Source organism: Bombyx mori, chromosome 18 (genome assembly GCF_030269925.1).
Source record: "Bombyx mori chromosome 18, ASM3026992v2".
NCBI classification, from domain to species: Eukaryota; Metazoa; Arthropoda; class Insecta; order Lepidoptera; family Bombycidae; genus Bombyx; species Bombyx mori.
In genome coordinates this window covers 1950199-1975849 of record NC_085124.1, presented here as the reverse complement: position 1 = coordinate 1975849, position 25651 = coordinate 1950199, and the positions used below count along the sequence as shown (strand labels likewise).

Below are 25651 nucleotides of genomic sequence, written 5' to 3'. Positions count from 1 at the left end.
CATAAAACATAATATATAATCAATTTCATCGCATTTCGCCTCGTATCATCTTCCATGTGTATATTGTATTTAATAATTGAAGATTTTTATAAACTTGAAACTGGCAGCAATGGCGTCTCAAGAAGCCAATCTTCATACTTACTAAAAAAGAAAAAGTATCTAGCAGATGACACCAAAATAAGTCATTTTTTTCTACAATGCAACCAACAAATACTAACGTTTTAGCTTTGTTTCGATCTCTTTAATTTAGTATTAGCAAGCACGTTATTTATGTATTAGTTGATATGGTCAATTTCAAAAAAGATGCGGATAGTTTTCATGTTTTAATCATTTTATTATAAGTTGTATTGCAAAAAAAAAGTACAATGCTAATACAATTTTAAACTCGATTTTTTCAAGAATTTGGAATAATTTCACATTGTCTCTTCATCAAAAGTGGCAACACCATATGTCAGTTTATCACTGACTTCGCTACGGTATGGTTGTCATTTCGTCCATCTATTTAATAACGTGATAGATGAATGGAAAATAATTAACTTTATCGGAGCGAAGATATTCGCTTTTTAATCTCGAACGTCACGCCGCGTGTGCTTTATCAAACGAGTGTTATAAAAAGATTCACTTTACACTACAAACCGCCATGATCGATGGAAGAAACAAAGATGGCGGAATAATACGGTGATCCTAACCAAATTGTTTTGCGGTGTGTAGCGTTATGTGCTGTGGTGAGTGGAGGCTGCAGCTGTGTCGAGGCGCTTGAGAGAGGAAGAGAGGAGCGATGGGGGCGCGGCCGGGGTGATGCCGCCGGCCGGCCGCGGGGCCATGGCGGCCGAAGAAGAACGCCCGCCGCTCGCTCTCTTCACTGCTGTATTCGACTACGTTGCCCAAGGCGAAGACGAGCTCTCCCTTCGGCGCGGAGAGATAGTTGAAGTTCTTTCCAAAGACGCAAACATTTCGGGGGACGAAGGATGGTGGACGGGGAAAATCGGGGACCGCGTTGGTATATTCCCGGCCGAGTACGTCACGGAAGAGGACCCTTTAGCTGTGGAACCACCCCGGGTGTCCTTTTCCGAGCTCAAACTCGAAGAAGTGATCGGCGTCGGTGGCTTCGGGAAAGTATACCGCGGCTATTGGAACGACGAAGTAGTCGCGGTGAAGGCGGCTCGACAAGACGCGAACGAAGATATCGAGGTGATCAAGGAGAGCGTACTACAGGAGGCACGATTATTTTGGGTGTTACAACACGAAAATATAGTGTCTTTGAAGGGTGTGTGTTTAGAAGAGCCGAATCTGTGTTTGGTAATGGAGTATGCCCGTGGAGGGCCTCTCAACAGAGTGTTGTCAGGACGTAAAATTCGACCAGACATCCTGGTGGATTGGGCGATACAGGTAGCCAAGGGAATGGCATACCTTCATGTTGGGGCACCTCTATCGCTCATACATCGCGACCTCAAGAGCTCTAATGGTAAGCGTTAATAACATAAGTGTTTTAAAAATTAAGTGTGTATCATATAATCTTGAAATTAATTAGTTACACTGTAATTAGGTATAAATTTCTATGACAAGCATCTGACAGCACATAAATCAAAATGAATTTATAAATTATATCACATAGATAAGACAAACTGAAGTAATTCTTCAGACCTAAATAAAGATTTTCTACTATTTTCTATGAACATTATTGAGTTTTGGAACTTAATAGATACTGTATGAGATGCAGCCCAAAAACAACTTACCAGCTGATCACCACACAAAGAAAGGATAAAAATCTTTTACTTGCTTCCTTATAACTTCTGGATAAAATAGTATCCTAAATTCAGTTTTATATGAAACAGAGGAACAGTGGGACAAATACATATTATTGCTGGTATATTTTGTTCATGGACAGGTAGGTACCATAATTGTACTTGATCTTTTAATTTTGTGTTTTGATATATACCTGTATTATATCATAATGTAGAGATTTTGGACTCATATGTGGTCAGGCCTTTGGTTCAGTAACTCTTAATGCTAGGTGGGTCATGAGCTTGACAAAGCCTTGCTGTACCATCTTTAGCTGTTGCACAAATTATACTTTGGCCTTAACCATGGTAATCCTTTTGTACCAATACAATCCAGACAAGAGGTAGTTTTAGGTGTCATTGACAATGTCTGGTATATTGCTAAGGATAGCCTATCAAAATAGAATTTGCGTTATTTTAAAATAGTATATTTTGTTGTAGTTTACAATGTGCCATATGCTTATGCTCTGGATTAATGATGGGTGTACCAGTTATTGAAGAGTGATGTTTACAACTTTATCTACTACAGGGTTTTCTATGTGTCGTACATTTCTTAAGTTTTGTAAAGTAAATGGTTTAATAATCTCACATACTCCTCCTCCTCCTTGCATCGTGTTCCTCAGTGCTGAGGTCGTTGATAGCGACTTGATTTTGGAGTCTAATGTTGACTTCATTTGATTGGACCTGTGTGTGGTACTACACCCCTTTGGCCTCCTTCCTTCCACTTAGTAATGGAATACATTACACTGGTATTCCTTCCACTGGGAAGGAATACCAGTGTAATGTGTAGTTTTTCAAGATTGTCAGCCTTATCCCTCACAATGTGAAGTTGTTTCTCAGATTGTGGTTCACATAATTATACACCATATAAATTCTGCATTGTCATTATTTTATTGTGCAAACCAATCAACAGGCACATAGACATCATAGTTTAATGACACCACTCATCCTGGGAGAAGACTTAGTCTATTGTGTCATATTATGACTCCATCCATATAACCTTAAACGATCATAAATGTGTAAATTCTTCAAGTAATCCAGCATCTTGAAGTCGTTGAAAATTATGTTGAAAGTTTCTCTCATTTAGATAGATAAGTAGATAGATACAAATAAAGTTAATAAAAATATTTGAACCATTTCTAAAATTAATGATAAGAAAGTACAGTAGAAAATAGACCTTGCTCTGTTTTGGCTATTTATAAATGAATTGTTAATGATCAGACAGATAATGGAAACAACTAATCTGATGTTACGTTGTTCCCAAATACCATTGATTTGACAAAGTGAGTGCTACTGACAACCAGAATCTGACTGAAGCTTTAATAATGTAATACAGTTTCCTTAGAACTAGATGGAATGGTTGTACTTAACTATCCAAGTATATAATATGACTTACCAACAGTAGAATTAGAATCCTCTAAATCTTAATTATACATAAAAATTGATCATTTAAGCAACACAAACATCCCACACAACTTTTTCTTGTCTTCACCCACATTTGTTGAGCATTTTAAAATTGATACTGACTGTAATTTAAAAACTCCTAATTATACCAACAGTTTGTCTATATTTATCTCATTACATGTCATTAATGTGTATACATATAATTTTCATTTTAGTTTATAATTTAAGTTTTACTTGATGAAGTTTATGTCTCACATAATTAGTATAATTTTTAGGCTATGTTCTCCAGCATGGAGCTGTGGTTTTGTTATTTTTAAAACATGTATTATTGTACATTTTAAATTTATGACTCAAACACACTATTTCTAACGCAATTATACACAAAATTATAAACTAAAATCCAGAAATTTAGAATTTGGAGACAAATGTTTATTTTGAAGCAAAAAATGTACTCCTAATTATTTGTTTATTGTTTGAATTGTTTTCTACAGGAGGACAAAAAACTTACATTGTTTGTAAGTATTTTTGGAGTTGAAAATGAATATGAAATGTAATTATCGGAAAGTCATGTGTTTATTATTGGTTATATTATCTTTGTTTTTGAATAATGTACATAGCAAAAACAAAACAAAGTCATTGCGTAACCAATAGCATATTCAATACATACAATTTACTATTGTGCGTAATATGTATTTTAAACAAAGCAAATGAACATTTATTAAATTTCTTCTACACTCATTACTATTATTGTGAAGTAGGTCAGACTATTGCAGTGTTAAGGGTCTGCGACCCCTTTATACTGTGTAAAATAATATAATTTACAATTATGATTATTTAACATTATGAATTAATGGTCTATAGATAGGTAGGTAACTTTTGTGTATATAATCAAATTTATTTTGTTTTAATTTATACATACGTTTACTATTGTGGTATAGTAAGAGTGTGATGTTTTGTGATAGTGCATTTTTTTTTAAGGGATTTTATGACCTGGTAACTGAGACCTTTAAGTCATGTCTTATTTTAATTTATATTCATATTTTTATGAAAAATGATATTATGGAGTGAAATGAAATGAAGATGATTAATTTGAGACATTAATCAACTGGGATGAAATTAAATGAGATGATACGGGATGAAATATAATCTCAGTAAAATGGTGGTCATTTACTAAGATTTTTTTTAGTGGACTTTTTGGAGGATCCCGAGAAGTTATGTCCAGTGGCTTTATTTCATTTTCCCACATTTGTGCATTTTCACAGATATTAAACAGTTAATAAACCACCATTATTACACATTTAAACCCGAAAAAACACTAAATAGACAAGATAAAACAAATCACACAACTTCACTCCTCGCGTTCCCGCCATAAAGTCCTGTGATAGTGCAGAAAGATAAATGAGCACAGGATAAATGCTGTTAAGATTAGAAAGAAAAAAGATTAGATAAATGCTTTTCTTATGGTGGGGCCAGTGAGACAGAACCATAAATAATTTTGCATTGAAATAACTAATAACCCAAAACTCTTTATGGCAGAAACAGGAATAATTCACACTAAAGTGTCTGTTCCCTGTGAGCTTTGCTAAAATGTATATTATGAAAATAATAAAAAATGAACTTATTTCACTAGCTAGTTAAATTACCTTAAATGACCTAAACTAATTTGTGAATGTTATTAATACAAAATTTTATTTTAAATTCTAAAATTAAATTTTACATTGTCAAAGGAAGTAAACAATCTTACGTTCCATATAATTAAAAATGGTCGCTAATGCGCTTCGGCAATGTTAACAAATAAAAAAATACGACATACTACTTTCACATACTATTTAAAAAAATATGCAATGAAATTTTCGTGTTATATGCATCCCACAATAAATACGCTATGTCCATTTGTTGAAAATCATACATTCTGAGCATAGTTGCGAAGTGAATAAAAATTCAAATAACCAACCCTCTTGGAACTTCCCCTAAAAAGGGCTCCCTTTCTCGCTTGCTAATCCGCTGAAAGATTGCCGACATACACCTAAGTAGGTAGTAAATTGGATAACTTCGTAGGATTTTAACCTTTTCTTGTATGTACTTGTGTTTTCTTCGAATTTTGTTAAATTGGATGGTTATTTGTTACGATAACACGCAGTTGTTTTGTTTAGAAAAATGCCTCTATTTTGCGTCGCTTGCTTCAATGAAGGTCGTTTTGGCTAAGTCACCATCGTGAGAAAAGTTGGCTCACAAAGCCGTTCAATATTTAGCAAACTTGATCGAGCCAACTGATGGACCTCCGGCTCTCGATAATTTCCTTTTCACATTGATTAAAATCCGATTAAAATAAATTTTGTAGATTATAATCATGAATCATTGAAAGACAAGGCTGGTGATTATGTTTAACTTTCCTAGTTTTAATTTTTCATATTCGAGACATAAATTAGGATATTCGCGTTTTTCAACTTTACAAATTGAATTTAATTTAAATTCTTAATTTGAATTGAATTTAATTTAAATTCTTAATTTGAATTTATATTCTTCGTTTGAAAATATTCATGGGTCAATAATGTGATCAATTTTATAAAACTAAATACAAGATTTACTTAGCATAATATTATATTTAATTTAGTACTCTAGTTTAAGGATCATTCTGAAATAACAAATAGAAAGAAATTACGATCTTTGTCAGACTCGCTTGTTGATCCATTTGTAAGAGAGTTTCACCGATCGATAGGTGTATGAATGTATATGTTAGCAACATAAACGCGGATCGTGTGTCCGGGGGTCGCGTTCCGCACGCGCCTTGCTTCGCTGTTGACATACTAGTTACGAACCTGTTATTGTAACATGCGCGAATGTTTTGACACATTCAAGTTTCACAACGCGAGCAAGGAGAAAATTTGTCAATTGAAAAAGTGGTTTAAATTTTTTTTTTGTCAAAAGATTTCTTTCGTATTTTTTTTTGAATATTGCTTAATTTCTTAAAAGTGCTTTTTTTCCTACCTATGCTGATAGCCCTTGAAAGGCTATTTCAGCTTCGCCTTGACGTGTAGGTGAGCTCACGGGGCTCAAATCGGAAGTGTTGCTAACACTGGCCCTGGTAAGAGCAGTGCTTCGCAGAATCTACCACGGGATTGGAAACGCGACGCACTGAGAAGATCCGGCGAGAAACTCAGTGGGCTGTGTCTATGGGTTAATTTACTCGTCGAGCCCTTGTCACAAGCGACGGGTTCGGCGAGGAAGGTGACCGGTGCTTGAGGTACCTAAAAGCACCGTTAATAGATCGGGAGGATCCGTAATGACGTGTTTAGGGCGACGTCAGCTATTTACAAAAAAGTGCATTAAATCTTCATTAACTAAATTGTATACACATTATATATGCAGTAAATGGGTTTTGCTTTTATTAATAGATTATTACCTTAGAGCTTACTTGCCCTTTGTATAATTTGTTTGTTTGACTTCCAAACAGTTACATGGTTTTTAATCTTCCGTGGTCCTTTTTAATTAAATTCGTACTGACCACTTCCGCGATGAAAGATTAAAATCAGGCCCGCAAAATTAATATACATACTTGTGTAATAATCACAGGCAAATTGTGGTCCGCGTTTCCGTATAGCACCATCACCATTGCCATCCTGACGCAAAACAGTTACACGTTTCTGGTTGACGAATGGAGCAATTGTCATATCGAGGGGTGAAAGGCTAATTTGGTTTAAGCGACGTTTTCAATGTGTGCCATTTAAAGCTTTTTTTTTTTTTTTGGTCAGGAGGAAATCGCCGGACTTCCGCCCTCCCCTGGGGATGAAGGGCGGGGTATGTCGCAGTCGAACTGACTAAAACCTCCTGTCGCTCAACAACCCGCGTCCGAACCTCGCATGAAACAGAACCCATGAAAAGGCAAAGGGGGGAAAGTGAAGCGTTTAGTGCGGAGCACATCTCTCCCATCACCCTCCCCCTCGGGACGCCGGACTGGCGGTCGTCGGCGCCACGACCACCAGCCCTCTCGGTCGGCAGGCTATCCGGAGCCCGCCTAGATGGCGCCGGTTAGAATGGGTTATCCTACGGAATACCCCGCTGGGTCAGAACCAGCGTGGGTCGAGGATAGTCGGCCTTCCATCACCCGGATGCTCTTGCGTAAAACGCGTGCAGAGCAGCTTGCACGTCGTCTTCTTAGGCCCCCTTCGCCGGTCCCCAGACCGACATGTGAAGGGGACCCGAAACCCTTAGAGGGCCAGGGCTTGGGCGAGATCCGCCTCCCTGGCCCCGCCCGACGGCGGCGGGCTTGCGCGTCTCTCACGCGCCCCGCCGCCTCCTTCTGCGAGATGGTGCACTCGCAGAAGTCGAGCATCGCCTTCCACGACTCGTCGTCGCCGAGCATCGATGCCACAACACTCGGCAACGACAAGTCGTTTCCTATTTTTGCGACGAGGACACAGCGCCACCCCTCCCATGCGGGGCAGGCGACGAGCGTATGCTCTGCCGTGTCCAAGTCGCAACCACAATGGTGGCACTCTGCCGTCGGCTCGGCTGTGATCCGGTGCAGGAACTCACCGAAGCAACCATGCCCAGTGAGCACCTGCGTGAGCCGGAAAGTGAGGCGTCCTCTGTCACGATTCACCCAATCCACAAGGACCGGGCGAATCGCCTCGACGGTCCTACGACCAGCCGAAGGATCAGCCAGCCGTCTGGACCATGAGCCATTTAAAGCTTAACATTTTCTCGTCCTCAGCTGTTTTAATGGGGTAAACTTAATTGAATATGCAATTTCGAAAAGGGTACATGTCGCATATGTTGTCAAATACGTTTTTTCATATACATGTAGCTTTGAGGCTTACCTACATCCATTTTATAATTACTCCAGTGATTTTCAATTGCTAATTAACACTAAAATATTTCTCAAAAGTTAATCTTTTTAAATTTTACGCTGCTTTAGAAAATAATCAATTTTTTTTCATTTCCTGAATATTTTACATTATCAGAGATGTGCCCCTTTCGAAATTACATATTCAATTGAAGTTGAAATAAAAAACTCGAGTCCGGCATCACTGGACGGCGAAAATTTCGCGAATTCCGTATGTAATATAACTCAATATCACCCTTAAATGTCGCTTAAACTAAATAGCCTTTTACCCCTCGATATAATACAATTGAAATTTCGTCCTCGTGTCTCAATGTGGGTAGGTGGACGAATTTGTATTATGGTGTATCGTAACCGCGTAATACCGATTGAACATGCTGAATTCATCTGACCGTATACAACAAATACGTTATCATTTAAAAAGTAGTCTGCATTTACAATTTAGTTTGTTATCATCTGGTGGTAGGACCTCTTGTGAGTCCGCGCGGGTGGGTACCACCACCCTGCCTATTTCTGCCGTGAAGCAGTAATAAGTTTCGGTTTGAAGGGTGGGGTAGCCGTTGTAACTATACTTGAGACCTTAGAACTTATATCTCAAGGTAGGTGGCGCATTTACGTTGTAGATGTCTATGGGCTCCAGTAACCACTTAACACCAGGTGGGCTGTGAGCTCGTCCACCCATTTAAAAATAAATAAAAGGAAAAAAGTGTAAGTAAATCTTTATAATAATATATTTGTAAGGTAAACTCTCAAACGACCTCGTCGAATACACCCCCTCAAACGCAGTTCCGCGCCACGGAGCGTGCCTAATTCATTTAAACATAACCCTATTCGGGAAGCACTGTTGCGTTATATTCGTATTATTTTATGACTATAGCCCGTTTAAATGTTTGTCAATTTTGCAATACGAGCGAAACGTTATTGTATCTACTATATAGGTTAAGATAAGCGGAAACTTAATTAATCAAGTTTTTTTTTATAAATATTAATTACATTTATATGTGTAAATTATTATGTCATCGCACTGCAGCAGTCTGCTCGATATTTGTAAATATAAAATCGGTGGGAATTGCAGGTTATTTATTGTGGGTATTTTAAAAAAAAATGTTTAATAAAATTAGATTTTCTCCAATTTGAAATGGGGTTGGCTATCAACCGCACCCTTCCGGAGTCCGGTAGAAATTGCCTGACCGCAATTATCTATCGATTTGTAGTTTTTCCAAGCGTAGAAAGTAACCTAGTCATTTCATAATCTGCTCGTCCAACTGAACATTCCGGCGCGCCTACTTGTATGCGGCTGTCTTGGCCGCCATCGATTTTGCTTGATTTAGTAGTGGTGGTAGGGTGGTAGGGCGTTTTGTGAGTTCGCATGCGTAGGTACCACCAACCTGCGGACCAAGATTGATAGGGCATTGCTGAAGTCCATGTGCGACGGTAACCTCTCACCATGAGGTGGGCCGTATGCTCGTCCGTCTGCAAGGGCAATACAAAAAACGCAAAATATTTCTTTCCTTTCCATCGCTACACGCAATAATACTACAGGTCTAATACCGATAACAGACCATAAAATTAAGCCGGACGCATCGTAAAATCCTGTCCGATTGTTATCCCTGGTTTAAAGCAAACTAGTTCACAACGGTGCCCTTTTCCAATGTTATCACTGGCTTTTTATGATTGGAGTCAGTTTTACTACCGGTGTATTGTTTTGCGACATTCTTGAGATTAGAGATTTGGGGTGCGGTTTGGGGTGTGCGAAAAGACGAGAAATACTTGTGAAACTTTTAAGTTTAGTTTGAGTGCAAATGTCGTTTTCACATATTTCTCCTGGTGGTAGGACGTCTTGTGAGTTCGCACGGGTAGGTAACACCGCCCTGCCAATTTCTGCCGTGAAGCAGTAATGCGTTTCGGTTTGAACGGATGGGGCAGCCGTTGTAACTATACTGTGATCTTAGAACTGACATCTCAAGGTGGGTGGCGGAATTTACGTTGTAAATGTCTATGGGCTCCGGTAACCAGTTAACGTCAAGTGGACTGTGAGCTCGTCCACACGTCTATGCAATAAATAAAAATATATTGAGTAGGTATAGGTAGGTAGGTATAGGCTTATCAGTGAGCAAAAAGATGTACGTAATTACGAGAGACAGAGGTCTGCTCAACAGAGTTAGGTAAATTGGTAAAACGTATTACCTACATTCTACTAACAGGCAATGAAAGTTATTGATGTGCTAAAGCCGCAGGAGTTGTAATTTTTCGTATTGAGCTCAAGGCTCATCTGATGGTAAGTGATTACCGGAGTATAGAAACAGTGTGAATGCTCACACATACGAGTCATGAGATCGAAATCTTAATTGCATTGCATAACGGTTGTCCCACCCAACAAACCAGAAGGCGTGACTGATTCACGGCTTAATGATGGTACCTACTTGTGTCAATTTATGAAAGACTTTACTTGTCTTTACGAACTGTCTCGCCCGGGCAGTGGAAAACATGGACTTCTCTTTCATGGTGGTTTGTAATATTCGGCTTGTCTTAATGGGTACAGTTTTACTATATAGTAGAAGTTAGTAGTTATAAAAAAACAAAACAATTATCGTTATTCAAATTTTTATCGCTTTGGATGAATAGACGAGTGCATAGCCCACTCAGTATTAAGTGATCGCCGAAACTCATAGATAAATCAACGTGTAGCCGCGCCACCCCACCTTGGGTTCGGAGGCGAAGTCGAATAGAAGAAATGTAGTGTAGGCATATTATACCAATATTTAAGGCAAACCCACTGCTGTACCCATTTATTTGACTTTCGTTAAATAAATAATTGAGATGATACGCATTAAACATTAAACATTATATACGTGGAAATAAGCTGAATGTCAGGTGACTAGCAGCGTAGGCTACTTTACTAATAAATAGTACACTACGTAATGTACTTCAATAAAATATGTATGAAATTGTTACTGGTGGGTAGGACCTCTTGTGAGTTCGCGCGGGTGGGTACCACTGCCCTGCCTGTTTCTGCCGTAAAGCAGTAATGCGTTTCGGTTTGAAGGGTGGGGCAGCCGTTGTAACTATACTGAGATCTTAGAACTTAATTCTCAAGGTGTGTGGCGCATTTACGTTGTAGATGTCTATGGGCTCCAGTAACCACTTAACACCAGGTGGGCTGTAAGCTAGTCCACCCATCTAGGCAATAAAAAAAATAATTAACAGTATTAACGATAGGTAACGACTCTCTGCCCCTGGCATTGCTGACGTCGATGGGCGACGGTAACTACTCACCATCAGGTGGGCCGTATGCTCGTCTGCCTACAGGGGCAATAAAAATAATCAATTACTAATAACCGAAGTATTAAACAAAAAAAACGGGCAAATTATTTTCTAATATTAGTATCCAGTAAGTTTATTTTTTTGCTTAGACGCGGCATACGTTTAGTCTAGGGGTGAACGACCTTTTTAATCAATTGGCCAATTTAAATTTAATATTATTTTGGCGTGCCGCACATTAATTAACTCTTATTAATAATTTACGAAACTTTATTTATAATAAATATTAGAATAAAAAATGTAAAACAAAAAATAAGTAAAGTATTTCATATAAAAATTTTAATGCAAGAAAATAACAGAAAAACGAATTGATGGGAGAAAATCGATAAAATAAATTCAATTTTAGAAATGCTTGGCGGGCCGCGTGTTTTGCACATCCTTGCTTTAATCGGATGAATGGCGTTTACTATAAAACTAGAGGTCCCGCAGTAGTCGAAATTCGACTATAATTAATTGGAATTGTAAGTTTGTACCCTATTATGATTGTATTTTATACTTCTATAATCACAAATTTCGCCAAGACTACACTATAAAAATATTAACAAAGACAAACAATATTTAATCTATTCTTAATTTGACAACGACGTCAAGAACAAAAGTTTGACAATAAATACCTATAGTATGCATGAGTGTGTGCCTCAAATACACGGTATGTAGTGTGTGTAATGTTTTCTTTATTGATTTAATGTATCTTTTATGCATTATTTTTTAAAAATATTAGCATTGTGCACTTCTTCTCTATATTCTCTATAAGTGTGAGAAATTTCATACTCCTCCGTCCGCGCAATTTTCGTAAAAAGGGATACAAAGTTTTTGCTTCACGTATTAATATATAGTATAGATTAAATAGTAACGTAAACAAATCAAAGTTAATTTAAAAATACATTGAATTATTCTTGACACCTAAAAGGGCCGTGGGAAAACATGCCACGACTGTACAATGTCATTTTTTTCTCATTACAGCTACGTCACTGTCTATAAAGGAAACGTTGCGAATTAATCTCTAAATGTAAAGTAACAAAACACATATCTCAATGTCATCTATCGACATTTAATCTATTTTTATTGATCCATGTTTAGTTAAGATTAATGTTTTATATGCACAGATCGAGTACACGAGAGTCTATTGGTTTCTATTATATGTATGTTTTGTACTAATTATTTTTTGTTTGCATAATATAATATGTGTTTTTGTAACTAACTTTGTTATTGTTTGTTATTATTCTCTTCGGTTTTCGCTAGTCGTGGAAATAATTAAAACTAATTTTACGATTTAATCTCGCCACGAAAACTAAATTATTGGAAATGTAGGAAATGATAAACGGGAGCCCATTGAGTTTTTCGTCGGATCTTTTCAGTGGGTCGTGATTCTGATCCGGTGGTAGATTATGCGAACCACTGCTCTTGCTAGGGTTCGTGTTAGCAACATCGTCAGGTTTGATACCCGTGAGATCACCTACTCTCCCGGGCATAGTTGGAATATCCCCTTAGAGGCTTAGACTATCAGTGAATAGATGAAAAAATTTTAGATAAACGTGAGTTTTTTTATATTGCTTATATGGGTGGGCGAGCTCGCAGCCCACCTGGTGTTAAGTGGCTACTGGAGCCCATAGACATCTACAACGTATATGCGCCACCCACCTGGCACCTTGAGATATAAGTTTTAAGGTCTCAGTATAGTTACAACGGCTGCCCCACCATTCAAACCGAAACGCATCTGCTTCACGGCAGAAATAGGCGAGGTGGTGGTACCTAGTCGTGCGAAATCACAAGAGGTCCTACCACCAGTACCTATGCCACGAATTACCGAAATTCTTGTCTTAATTCAAATAAACACGTATGAACGAGTCCATAAAATCATTCGCAAACATCTTGATTAGCCGCCTCTTTATCAGTCCATTTGCTGTGTTAATGACATGCGCGATAAAATAAACTTAATATTCACATACATATTTTACGGTCGTGCCTGTGCGACGTTGTATTTACTTACGTGACAATATTCACGTAATATTATGTTTCAATGACTGTTTATATGAAACTTAGTTTGAGCAACAGTATCATAGTTGAATATGTATTTATTGGCAAGATAATTAGTCATCATTGATTTTGTAAGCCCGAGCAGGTCAACCATGGCATAGTTTTGTGTGTTGATATTTAAAATGAACTATATTATTCGGCTTGAGGTTGAGATGGTGAGGTTATTCTAGCATAATCAAATCTGACCTCTTGTGTGAAGGTCAACAAGATAAAAAGAGAGATATGACAGTTCCGCGAAATAAATAAACAAGACGGTGGTATCGACCCGTGTTTGATCACATTGTCCATATGCTCTACCACCAGCAATGATTTTTTTTTTTTTGCGAGTTTAATTGTATAACAAGACCGTTTCACTTCATCGCGTTAGCTTTAAAATTTATTGTCACTGACAAACAGGCAAAATTCATATTAAATAAGTAGTTAATAAAATTCATAAAAAAATTCTTCAAACCCAACCCCACTTGTAACATTTTCGTAGGTTAATTGATCAATGTTAACCTTTACTAATTTGGTGTTATCACTATTTCCTCAGACAATATTGGAATAAACATCATAATAAAATCTAAAACGAATTAAAGAGCTGCTTCCGTTCGCTGACAACGTTGTTGGGAAAACCCATTAGGTTAATATTTTGTTAAACAGTGATATGTTTTTTTTCTTATCACTATTTACGGTCAAGGTGGTCTTTATTTACTCGTAGTTAAACTAAATTTGGGAGGCACCGGCCGAGCTATGTTCCTGACATTGCCGACAAGCTGCAGTTTGGTTATGGCCCTGAGATTGCTAACGTACATGAATGACGGTGACCACTCATCATCAGATGGACGGTATTCTCGTCAGCCTCCGAAGGCATGTATAAATGCTTTTAATTTGATAATTTACATTTAAATTTACACGATTCTTTATACAAATTTTAGACACGATTAAGTTTGACGCTTACAAATTATTATTCATATCATTATAGCATCAGCACTATTCCTCCTCCTAATAAGAGACGTCGATTAGATTATGCTATAATTATATTTTACTAATCCGGTATTTGAGATAATTGTTAAATTCTTTCCTGGGATCTCGTTAATCTTACATAACTAAACAATAAAGAGTAGTTTTGTATCCCATCGAGTGGATATACGCTGTCATGAACATTCGTATTGTCCAAAAACAGAATAAACCTGTGCCCTTAAGGACCTAAAAACTCGAACTAATCAATGCTTATTCATTTTGAAATGCCCTCAGTACTTAACCAAAAGGGTGATATTAAATAACAGTAGACTCATTTAAATTTTTTCATATTATTCCTATCCCACACACCTTCAAACGTTCTTGTCAGTCTCCCACACCGCTTCATTAGTGGGTGACTGACCTTACTGTCACACTTATTGCTTACAATGCAATAAACTTAATTACGGGACTATCAAAGTTTTGTTATATTCATTTCGAAACGTAACCGTATCTGTCATAAAACAATCATGGCTTTCGTTTGAGAACGATCGAATACTTTTATCATAATTTCAATTGCAGTCCCGAAATGTTCTTAAATTTTTAACTTACTGTAACGTGATTTTTTATATCGGCTGTGTATTTATCTCAAAATCGGAATGCAAACGATCAACAGTGTAAGACTCGGGTTCCAAAGCCAAGAAATAAATACACAGATTGCAATAGTCCACTTAATTCTGTATTGCATTATTTGTAACTCCACTTGTACAATCTTTAGATATTTGCTCACTACTGAATACACTGTTTTCTTTTTAAGGGATTTTATGACCTGGTAACTGAGACCTTTAAGTCATGTCTTATTTTATTTTATATTCATATTTTTATGAAAAATGATATTATGGAGTGAAATGCAATGAAGATGATTAATTTGAGACGTTAATCAACTGGGATGAAATTAAATGAAATGAAATGGGATGAAATATAATCTCAGTAAAATGGTGGTCATTTACTAAGATTTTTTCAATGGACTTTTTGGAGGATCCCGAGAAGTTACGGCCATCGGCTTAGTTTCATTTTCCCACATTTGTGCACTTTCGCAGATATTAAACAGTTAATAAACCACCATTATTACACATTTAAACCCGAAGAAACACTAAATAGACAAAATAAAATAAATCACACAACTTCACTCCTCGCGTTCCCGCCAAAAAGTCCTCATACACTGTTTTCTATCCCGTTTTTTCAGACTACCGCCTTTTTTATTATGTCACGTCCCCACTACTGTAATTGCTCCCACCAACAGTGTTGCTATTTGGCAATCCGAAAATTGCCTTAACATTAACAAATTTAATTATTTTACAACAAACCTTACAACAGGATGTGTTTCTGCAAGATCAATTCAAAATTGATCGCGACCTCGTTTCAGATCCGCGTTAATGAACAAACAAAATCGAAAAGTGACAAGTCGCAATTGAAACTAAATTATAACGTACGTGTACCGTGGGATCTAGAGATTATATTCCTTTCATACGATGCATTTAGATTAATATTCTGTGTTTTTTTTTTTTCTTTTTAAATGAATGAATATGGATGAAGTGTTACGCGATGTGTGTGTGTGACTGTAATACCGGATTATCGAACGTCAAGTGGTTAATGAACTCTGGCTCATTCGATTTTACAATACGGAGAAATGCGGATCTAGTTTTTTTTATTTTCTATCTAGTAGGATCTAGTTTTATTTATTATATCTAGTTTAGTTTGCGTAATTACTGGTGGAAGGACCTCTTTGAGAGTTCGCGCGGGTAGGTACCACCACCCTGCCTATTTCTGCCGTGAAGCAGTAACGCGTTTCGGTTTGAAGGGTGGGGCAGCCGTTGTAACTATACTAAGACCTCAGTACTCATATCTCAAGGTGGGTGGCGCATTTACGTTGTAGATGTCTATGGGCTCCAGTAACCACTTAACGTCAGGTGGGCTGTGAGCTCGTCCATCTAAGCAATAAAAAAAATAGTTTCTTGTTTATTTCATCTAATTTAGCTTAATAGTATAATTTTAAAAACAATAATAAATTCTACTCAAATTATAAAATAGAACTTAATGAATTAGTTCAGATAGTATGACTATGACAATAAATAGGATTCCTTTAAATTTTGTAGTTTTTAGATTGTCGAATAATAATAAAAAAACATCCTGCATGTTGAATCATTAATCATTGCCGTTAAGGTGCGGGTGTGCGAAATAGATAGCGAATTGAGCGATATTAAAGCGATGTTTTTATTACATTTTTCAATGATAAAAAACCCAAGACACAGCAAAAAAACCTGTTTGTGACAAGAATGTTTGCGCTAAGTGGGGATTGAACCGATGACCGACTGCTGCAGATACGCTTACTACTACTACGTCATCTGGTCATACTAGACTCTGGTTCGGTCTCTTCATTCGCATACCGATACGTCGAAATGTTTGTATTAAAACACCGCCAAATCAGTTCCGACTAGGGGATGAGAACTCTAGTGATATAGTGAAGGGCAGGTGTGTCTACTCTGTACCGCTGCTTTGAAAAACTTTGCAAGTTTTAAAACTAAAGAAATCGAAATATTCACCGCGATCAATTTGAAACTTCCATTTGTGACGATATTGTGGTCAGAGCTTAGGACGTAAAGGACCACACAGCAACGCACAGTACAGCAAATACCACTCGGGTGAACCTTAAAATTATGTGTTGGGAAAGTTGAGAGATCTAGCTACAACGTTGACTCAAAGTTGATGACGATATCTCATCAGAAAGCTTGGGTAACAGAAATTGGTTCGTTTTTTCCTCTAGCTGTGGACAGAATCAGCTATTTCATGGATGTACTTACAAATTATTACCTTAACGCATACACATTGTAGGTAAAGATGTGTTTTGTTCTTGTAGCTCACATTGCCGAATTAGATTCAAGTGGTCCGAACGTTCTCCGAAACGACCTGTCCATTAGACGACTGAGTCACACGCGCTGAAAGCGATTTTCCTAAATCGTTGTGAATCACCGCGGAAGAAATCGCTTTCGACAAAAGTAAATAGTTGGGCTGAGATTTATGCGTGCTGTAAGTAATGTTTGCTGACTACTAACTAATCGATATCGCATATGGGTTATGTCGTCACCGTCTAAGATTGAAAGGCAGATAAGCCTAGCCTAATGCTGAGCAGATATCTGATCTAGTATTATACATCATATGTTGAATTTCTGCGCACGATTTTAAACTTTAACCATTAGAATATCCATCGTAAACAATCCTGCCTTCCAGAGAGGAATGCTTGATTGCTTTGCAAACATAACAATGATACACACAGTATTGTAGAATGATTAGTATGATTAGTGACAGGACATACTGTAAGAATCCAATTCAGTCATTTAGATTTTTAAAGGAACATACGGAGCTCAACATTGTCAATGTGTTATTTTTCTTACTTATTTTTAAATATGCTCACGTGTCCACGGATCAAGATTGTTAGCTTTTTAACAGCATAGATAAACCTTAATATCTAGGTATATTTGCCTGCATGAATAGGTCGGATAATCAGTTCATTGAAATAATAGTTTTAATTGTATTTATTATAGACACCCTAATATCTAAAGTACACCTCCGAGCAAAGTAACTGGTACACTGCTAGCCAAACTACAACAAATATGGGATAACGGTCAAAAAGAAGTGGTGTTTAATTATTTTTGCTTCAACTACACCGAGGCATCAATCTATATCCAGCTTCAGATATTTGCTTAACACTAGATTCGATTTTCCAAAACGAAGCCGCAATCCTCAAGTGATTTTAGTGACATTGCTAAAATCACTTCATACCAAGCACAGCTCGTCTGGGAATTTGTCGATAAAATTATCCTTGTTTCTGTTACAGACGACGTATATATTTATACCCCCGCAGACAGTTTGGCAGCTACCGCTGCGCTCATTCATTCAACTTAAGTGCTCTCTTTGTTAGATTGATGGCTACTTTTGTGTATAATCCTGCTTTGTTGTTCGACGTCAATCTGGTTTTTGGGGTCAGAATAATTTCCTTCGAAGATGCTCGTTTAATAGTATTAAGCTATTGCGTCATATGTGGTCATGCCTAAAATCATCACACAATGCAATCCTGGAAAGCTATTTGCCCGTAAACACTGAAATTGATTAGGATTTTCATTTTCGCTGAGAATCGACATAGCTCTCGATCCACCTTCGTAGTTGAGTCTGTTACTCTGAAATAATGTCTTCTATCCTCTGTACATATTTCCTTTTTCTTAATACTTACGTGAGCGATTCTCTTTTATCCGTTTTCGTCAGCCATTCTTCTCTTTTGTTCTCACTCTAATATTGCTCAGGCAATGGAATTCGTTGGATGACATGTATTAAACTTTGTAAATCTGTTTGCCCTTAAATACAAAAGTCCTAAACTTTTAGAACTAAAGAGATTATGATTAGACTGTATTAGGGTTTTGTTGGTGAGAAGCTATGATTAGTAGAGGTCTACTTATTAAATTGTTTTGGTAATGTTTCGCAACAAATTATGAAACACCCATACCGGGCTAGATCCGCAAAAAGGTAGCGTAAATGTAATCTCATTACGCAATAGTGATGCTTTTAATTTTAAAACGTTAGTTTTTGCTAGTGCTGAAGATCAGTAAACGTGCTCACGACCCAGTTGGTAAGTATGTAGTTGCCGGATCTCATAAATATCGATACGTGAACACCTTCGCCCTGCTTGAGGCATGAGGCTGATGTCTTGATATTGTCGTTGTAGAACCTACCTTTCAAATCGGAAAGTAAACGTGCTTAGGACTTCGATGTCGGAACTTTGGAGGTATTTAACGATCGTCTGGTGTAGTGGTAAGTGACTGGTCACTACACAAGGGGGTCGCGGGTTCGAATCCCGCCAAGGGAAGATATTTGTATGATAAATATAAATGTCTTTTCCAGGGTTATGGATGTATATTAAATATATGTACGTGTATAATAAAAATCTTACATTTATTTCCGTTATCTGGTACCTGTAACACAAGTTCTTTACGAACTTAGCACGGGACCAGTTAACGTGGCGTGATTGTTATTAAATATTTATTATTATTATTATCTGACTCCAGATCAGAAGGTTGTGTGTTCAAATTACCATGTCATCAGTTTGGGAGTATCGACAAAGAGATCTTCCACTGAGCGCCTAAAATTGCTCAGCATACCGACGCTTCGATTGTTTTATTATTCAGTACAACAGTACAAAAATGATCATTTAGGCATTTATACCAAAATAAATACTTGATGGTATTATTATTACTATTGTGCCCAAACGTTAATTGAGTAACGATGGTCATTTAACACACAGACAAGATTGAGTATCTTTTTAGGTATATTTAAGAACACGATTAAAATCCTTTGATATTACAACGAAAATGTATTATATTATTATGAATCGTTGGTATTATTAAGTTTACGAAATAACTATAAATTAAACAATGAAACCACCTCTATGAAAACATATTTATTTATTAGGAAACGCTATGTAGCTTTATACGAGTTTATAAGGCGATGCGCTACTGGTGCCATGCTCAGACCGGCACAGCAAACCGGCCTAACCTTGGCAGGCCGTGCCACACCCGGGCCGGTACAGCGGACTGGGCCATAGATAATACACATAAATTAGTTATAGATAAGCAACTCAAGCACTCAACAAAAATGTTTACGGGCATCGGCCACTAGATGGCTTCGCTTCGATTAGTTTCTCATTGCTCCTGTAGATAGTAGTAACAAATTACCTATCCTATATTTTATTTTTAATGAAGGATTTTGTAAATTTTCTGAAACCACAAATTGATAAAATTAAATCTTTTTGTCTATAACAAATACTTACACTCTTGTATGATTTTTTTATTTTTTTATTTTCTGTGTTTAGTTATACTATAATGAAATGCCTTAACTTTAACAACATATAAGCTTAGGGGCAACCGCTACAAGATGTCGCTAGTTTCCATACAAAAAATTATTTGTCTTAAAGTATCGCAGTTTCAGGGTCCTGAACTGGGCTGCACTACGGTGCTATGTGAAAATCAAGGAGATTGGAGATCTTAATTAGATATGTAATATAAATTAACTTACTGACTGGTAAATAGAAGAGAGGAACACGACTGCCTCGAGTTACTCATTTGACCAAATTCCTTTATTTTTCGCAATAATGAAATAACACTTTTAATCATATTATTATCCGCAACACGCTTCGTTAGAATAACCAAACCAAACCAGATTGACCAAATTATTCGTCTATTGTTATAGTAACGTTGATTTACTCCTCTGTTCTTCCCTCTCATTCTCATCTTGAGTAGCAAGGTAGAATGTTCTCTAATCCCGCACCATTTCTGTTTAGCTTCCTGTTCATATCTCAATCGATTACTACAATACGAGCTCCAACATAAAGATGTACTCACATATTAAATAGACTACTTCACGTACACCTTGAATATTGGTCCTCACCAGACCTGTATAGATTACGGGATAATTCTTAGTCTTCAAAATGACTAGTTAAAAAAGTTTTCCGATAATCACCTCTACGTAACGATGTACCTTCGCCAGTATTCACGATCAGTCACTGAGCTTCTCGCCGGATCTTCTCAGTGGGTCGCGTTTCCGATCCGGTGGTAGATTCTGCGAAGCACTGCTCTTACTAGGGCCAGTGTTAGCAACACTCCGATTTGAGCCCCGTGAGCTCACCTACATGTTAGGGCGAAGCAGAAATAGCCTCTCAAGGCTCTCAGCATAGGCTTAAAAAAACAGCTATAATTTATTAATAGCATCGTTTTAAAATACATTTTCCCAGCAAAGTGCACTTTACCTTCAAAAGCTAATAAAATACTTAGCGCAGCCTCGACTCGCCTGGAAGTTGTGTGGTCGAAACACGAAACACAATTTTATCTCAATAACGTAATTGTAGTTTACAAGACGTTGTGAAACGTAAGACTTGTCTTACACTAATTACTGTTCATAAATCTTTTAAGTACAACTATCTGGGTGCTCTGTACGTATAATGAAGGGCTTCGTGTGATACTTTATGTGATGACAGAATAAGGTTCACAATCGTAACGTTTTATCATTTGTTTACATTAGTCTTGTGAAATGTTATTGTCGTATTATAACCTAGTTTCTTTTGAAGTGCATTTCGGTAAGGACTAGTCCTAATAAAAAGTTTGAATGCTGTAGAGTTTTATGTTACAAATATAATTTTTTTAGGCAAACGCATGTGAGTTAAGGAGCGGACACCTTTCAGAAAAACGCTCACTATTGTCAAGATCTTTAATTTGTGTATTTAAAATACAAAGCACCCTGTGTAAGAATTAATATTTTTTTTATTTTAGAAATAGAATTGGGGAGGTATTCCTTAAAAAATCTATTTTATTTAATGGCGGTAACGCGAGGAGTGAAGTTGTGTGATTTGTTTTATTTTGTCTATTTAGTGTTTCTTCGGCTTTAAATGTGTAATAATGGTGGTTTATTAACTGTGGGAAAATGAAACAAAGCCGCTGGACGTAACTTCTCGGGATCCTCCAAAAAGTCCACTGAAAAAATCTTAGTAAATGACCACCATTTTACTGAGATTATATTTCATCTCATATCATCTCATTTAATTTCATCCCAGTTGATTAATGTCTCAAATTAATCATCTTCATTTCATTTCACTCCATAATATAATTTTTCATAAAAATATGAATATACATTAAAATAAGACATGACTTAAAGGTCTCAGTTACCAGGTCATAAAATCCCTTAAAAATATAATTAAATAGAAATAAAATTGTAGTAGTAAGCATTGAAACTTTTTCTAGTGATTAAGTATCTGATAGGTAAGTGCAGTGTTTACAGTACAGTACAGTACAGTAATTCAGCACCTGACTTTTGTTATTGGTTTCTCTTCTTGTTTGTTTTAGTAAAAATGGACAATTCAATTCATTCATTCAACACTACATTTTTCACATTTAATAAAAACTAGACGTGCTAATTACCATGAACAGTTTTACCAAACCAATAAGTATTGTAATTCATTTTGAAGACTAATATTTCGTAGTCAGTTTGAAGGCCCCAGCTCTCATACTCAATATACCATTAAAGTTTGTTATCTTACCACTGAATGTCACTACTAAAATAAATCAGTAACCGATAATGAACTTCCAACGAAAAGTAACTTAAAACATAAACTTAGTAGGTTAATTGATTGTTACGTAATATTATATTTAACGTTGCTTGTTGTATAACCCTTCATGATGGGAAGAACGAGGTATTATGCTTATACCTGTCCGTACGGGTTCATGAGAGGTCATACCACCAGTACTTCTATCATCTACTAATTGTAATCATTTTGTTGATATTACGAAACGATATTAAAGGAGGATTAGAAGAATAGTTAAGAGGACCGTCAATAATCTAATTAACATCTTTGAAGTGCTTACTGTTGCCTCTTCGAATATACCTCAAACAGCAACTCCAACTAAAAATGCATTCTTACTCTTCCGATAAATTGTCATATTTGTGATAGGGTGGCGACATTTTTTTTTATATATTTTTTTATTTTATTTATTGGGCACCAACATGTTATACATCAGCACAGAACATTACAGGTATCATATACATTGATTGAATGATAACACGTCCATCCTTTGATAACATTATGCGGTCAACGTATCAGCCGGTAAGCATTAGCAGAACGTCGCCCTAAACACGTCATTACGGATCCTCCCGATCCATTAACGGTGCTTTTAGGTACCTCAAGCGTCGGTCACCGTCCTCGCCGAACCCGTCGCTTGCGACGAAGGGCTCGGCGAGTAAATTAACCCACAAGTACAGCCCGCTAAGTTTCTCGCCGGAACTTCTCAGTAGGTCGCGTTTTCGATCAGATGGTAAATTCTGCGAACTGATCTTGCTAGGGCCAGTGCTAGCAACACCTCCGGTTTGAGCGCCAAGAGCTCACTTTCACGCTAGGGTAACGCTGATATACCCTGTCAAGGCTAATCAAGCATAGGAAGAAAAATAGCAGAAAGAGCTTAGATACAGAGTGGTAGGTATTATTACCGGCGATAACGTCATCGTGTAATTCAGATCTAAGATTGTATGTTTTCAAAAATAGCAGTATAAGGATAGTAGTAATAGTAGTACGAGTGTAGTAGAGTAGGATACTCGATCGAGTATCATATTAATTCATATCAATTTATCGGTAGTGATCCAATGACAAAAATACGTCTCATTTTTAGAATGTAGATAGGTATTGAAGAAGGAAAAGTGAGATTAACTAAAAATTATAAATTGTTGAATTGTGTTACGTACATTGATTAACCCTTTGCTGCATTGATTACAAGCTTTGACTGCTAAGACAAGGCTCATGGGTTCTAATTTCCTACTTCGGGTAAACATTCCTCTCACGAATAGGTTTGTTTGCTCCGTATCTGTTTGCTTAATATCGCATATAATATTTAAACGTAAACAAGTACAGGGAATTCAAATTTAGGGCCAAAGCGTCGTGTGGGAAACTTGTCTCCCGTTTTATTGATTAAGTAACTTTATGCGCAAAATTAATTAATTCTTGATTGACTATACTAAAATAACTTAGTCAATTTCCAAATCTACACACTTCTTTAGCTGTAATATACGAATAATATCTAATATCTTTAATAATACTAGTGGCCCCGCAGTAGTCGATATTCGACTATAATTAATTGAAATTATAAAGTTTAAACATTATTATGGTTCTATTGTGAAACACTTTTATATTTCGATAATATTATCACAGTATTCGCCAAAACTGCACTATAGATCAATAATATTAAAGACAAACAATATTAATCTATTTTCAATTCGACCACAGACTTTAAACAATAACCAAAGTTTCCCAATTGACAGGTAAACAAAGAGTATATTTTTATGTGTGTGTTGTGTCAAATACACGGTAGTGTGCGTTATGTTTTCTTTATTGATTTAATGTATCTTTTATGCATTATTTTTAAAAAAAATTAGCATTGTGCACTTCTTCTCTATATTCTCTGTAACTGTGGAAAATTTCATACTCCTCCGTCCGCTCAATTTTCGTAAAAATGGATACAAAGTTTTTGCTTCACGTATTAATATATAATATAAAAATAGCAGAGTCTACTTTCGATCCACTGCCCACTTCACATTTCGATTATAGAATAGTTTGGGAATCACTGTTTTATGTATCTGTGCAAAGTTTTCGTCAACAGGCTATTAAAAGGATTTTGTTAGTCTCGCCATCAACAAAAGTATCTTTAATAATATAAAAATAGCAGAGTCTACTCTCGATCCACTGACCACTTCACATTTCGATTATAGAATAGTTTGGGAATCACTGTTTTATGTACCTATGCAAAGTTTCGTCAACAGGCTATTAAAAGGATTTTGTTAGTCTCGCCATCAACAAAAGTATCTTTAATAATATAAAAATAGCAGAGTCTATTTTCGATCCACTGACCACTTCACATTTCGGTTATATAATAGTTTGGGAATCACTGTTTTATGTATCTATGCAAAATTTTCGTCAACAGGCTATTAAAAGGATTTTGTTAGTCTCGCCATCAACGAAAGTATATTTAATAATATAAAAATAACAGAGTCTACTTTCGATCCACTGACCACTTCACATTTCGATTATAGAATAGTTTGGGAATCACTGTTTTATGTATGCAAAGTTTTCGTCAACAGGCTATTAAAAGGATTTTGTTAGTCTCGCCATCAACAAAAGTATCTTTAATAATATAAAAATAGCAGAGTCTACTCTCGATCCACTGACCACTTCACATTTCGGTTATAGAATAGTTTGGGAATCACTGTTTTATGTATCTATGCAAAGTTTTCGTCAACAGGCTATTAAAAGGATTTTGTTAGTCTCGCCATCAACAAAAGTATATTTAATAATATAAAAATAACAGAGTCTACTTTCGATCCACTGACCACTTCACATTTCGATTATAGAATAGTTTGGGAATCACTGTTTTATGTATGCAAAGTTTTCGTCAACAGGCTATTAAAAGGATTTTGTTAGTCTCGCCATCAACAAAAGTATCTTTAATAATATAAAAATAGCAGAGTCTACTCTCGATCCACTGACCACTTCACATTTCGATTATAGAATAGTTTGGGAATCACTGTTTTATGTATTTATGCAAAATTTTCGTCAACAGGCTATTAAAAGGATTTTGTTAGTCTCGCCATTACCAAAAGTTATTAAACGTACCGTTACCGGCAATAAAAGGCTTCTACGAATCTTGAGGAGTTCGCTTCGTGTCTGTCGCGTTACATGTTACTC

General features: G+C 36.6%; 1 protein-coding gene across 2 annotated transcripts in view; it reads left to right on the top strand.

Moving 5' to 3' along the window:
- The first annotated feature begins 448 nt into the window (after nucleotides 1-448).
- LOC101740276 (mitogen-activated protein kinase kinase kinase 11) overlaps nucleotides 449-25651 on the top strand; it is a 64876-nt gene continuing 39673 nt past the window's right edge. Inside the window, exon 1 of one of the 2 annotated variants that reach the window (XM_038017217.2) lies at nucleotides 449-1465. In XM_038017217.2, the coding sequence (XP_037873145.1) occupies nucleotides 799-1465 (667 nt within the window). In that variant the 5' untranslated portion in view covers nucleotides 449-798. The remainder of the gene's footprint in view (nucleotides 1466-25651) is intronic. The other variant, XM_038017216.2, reaches the window with a different exon arrangement.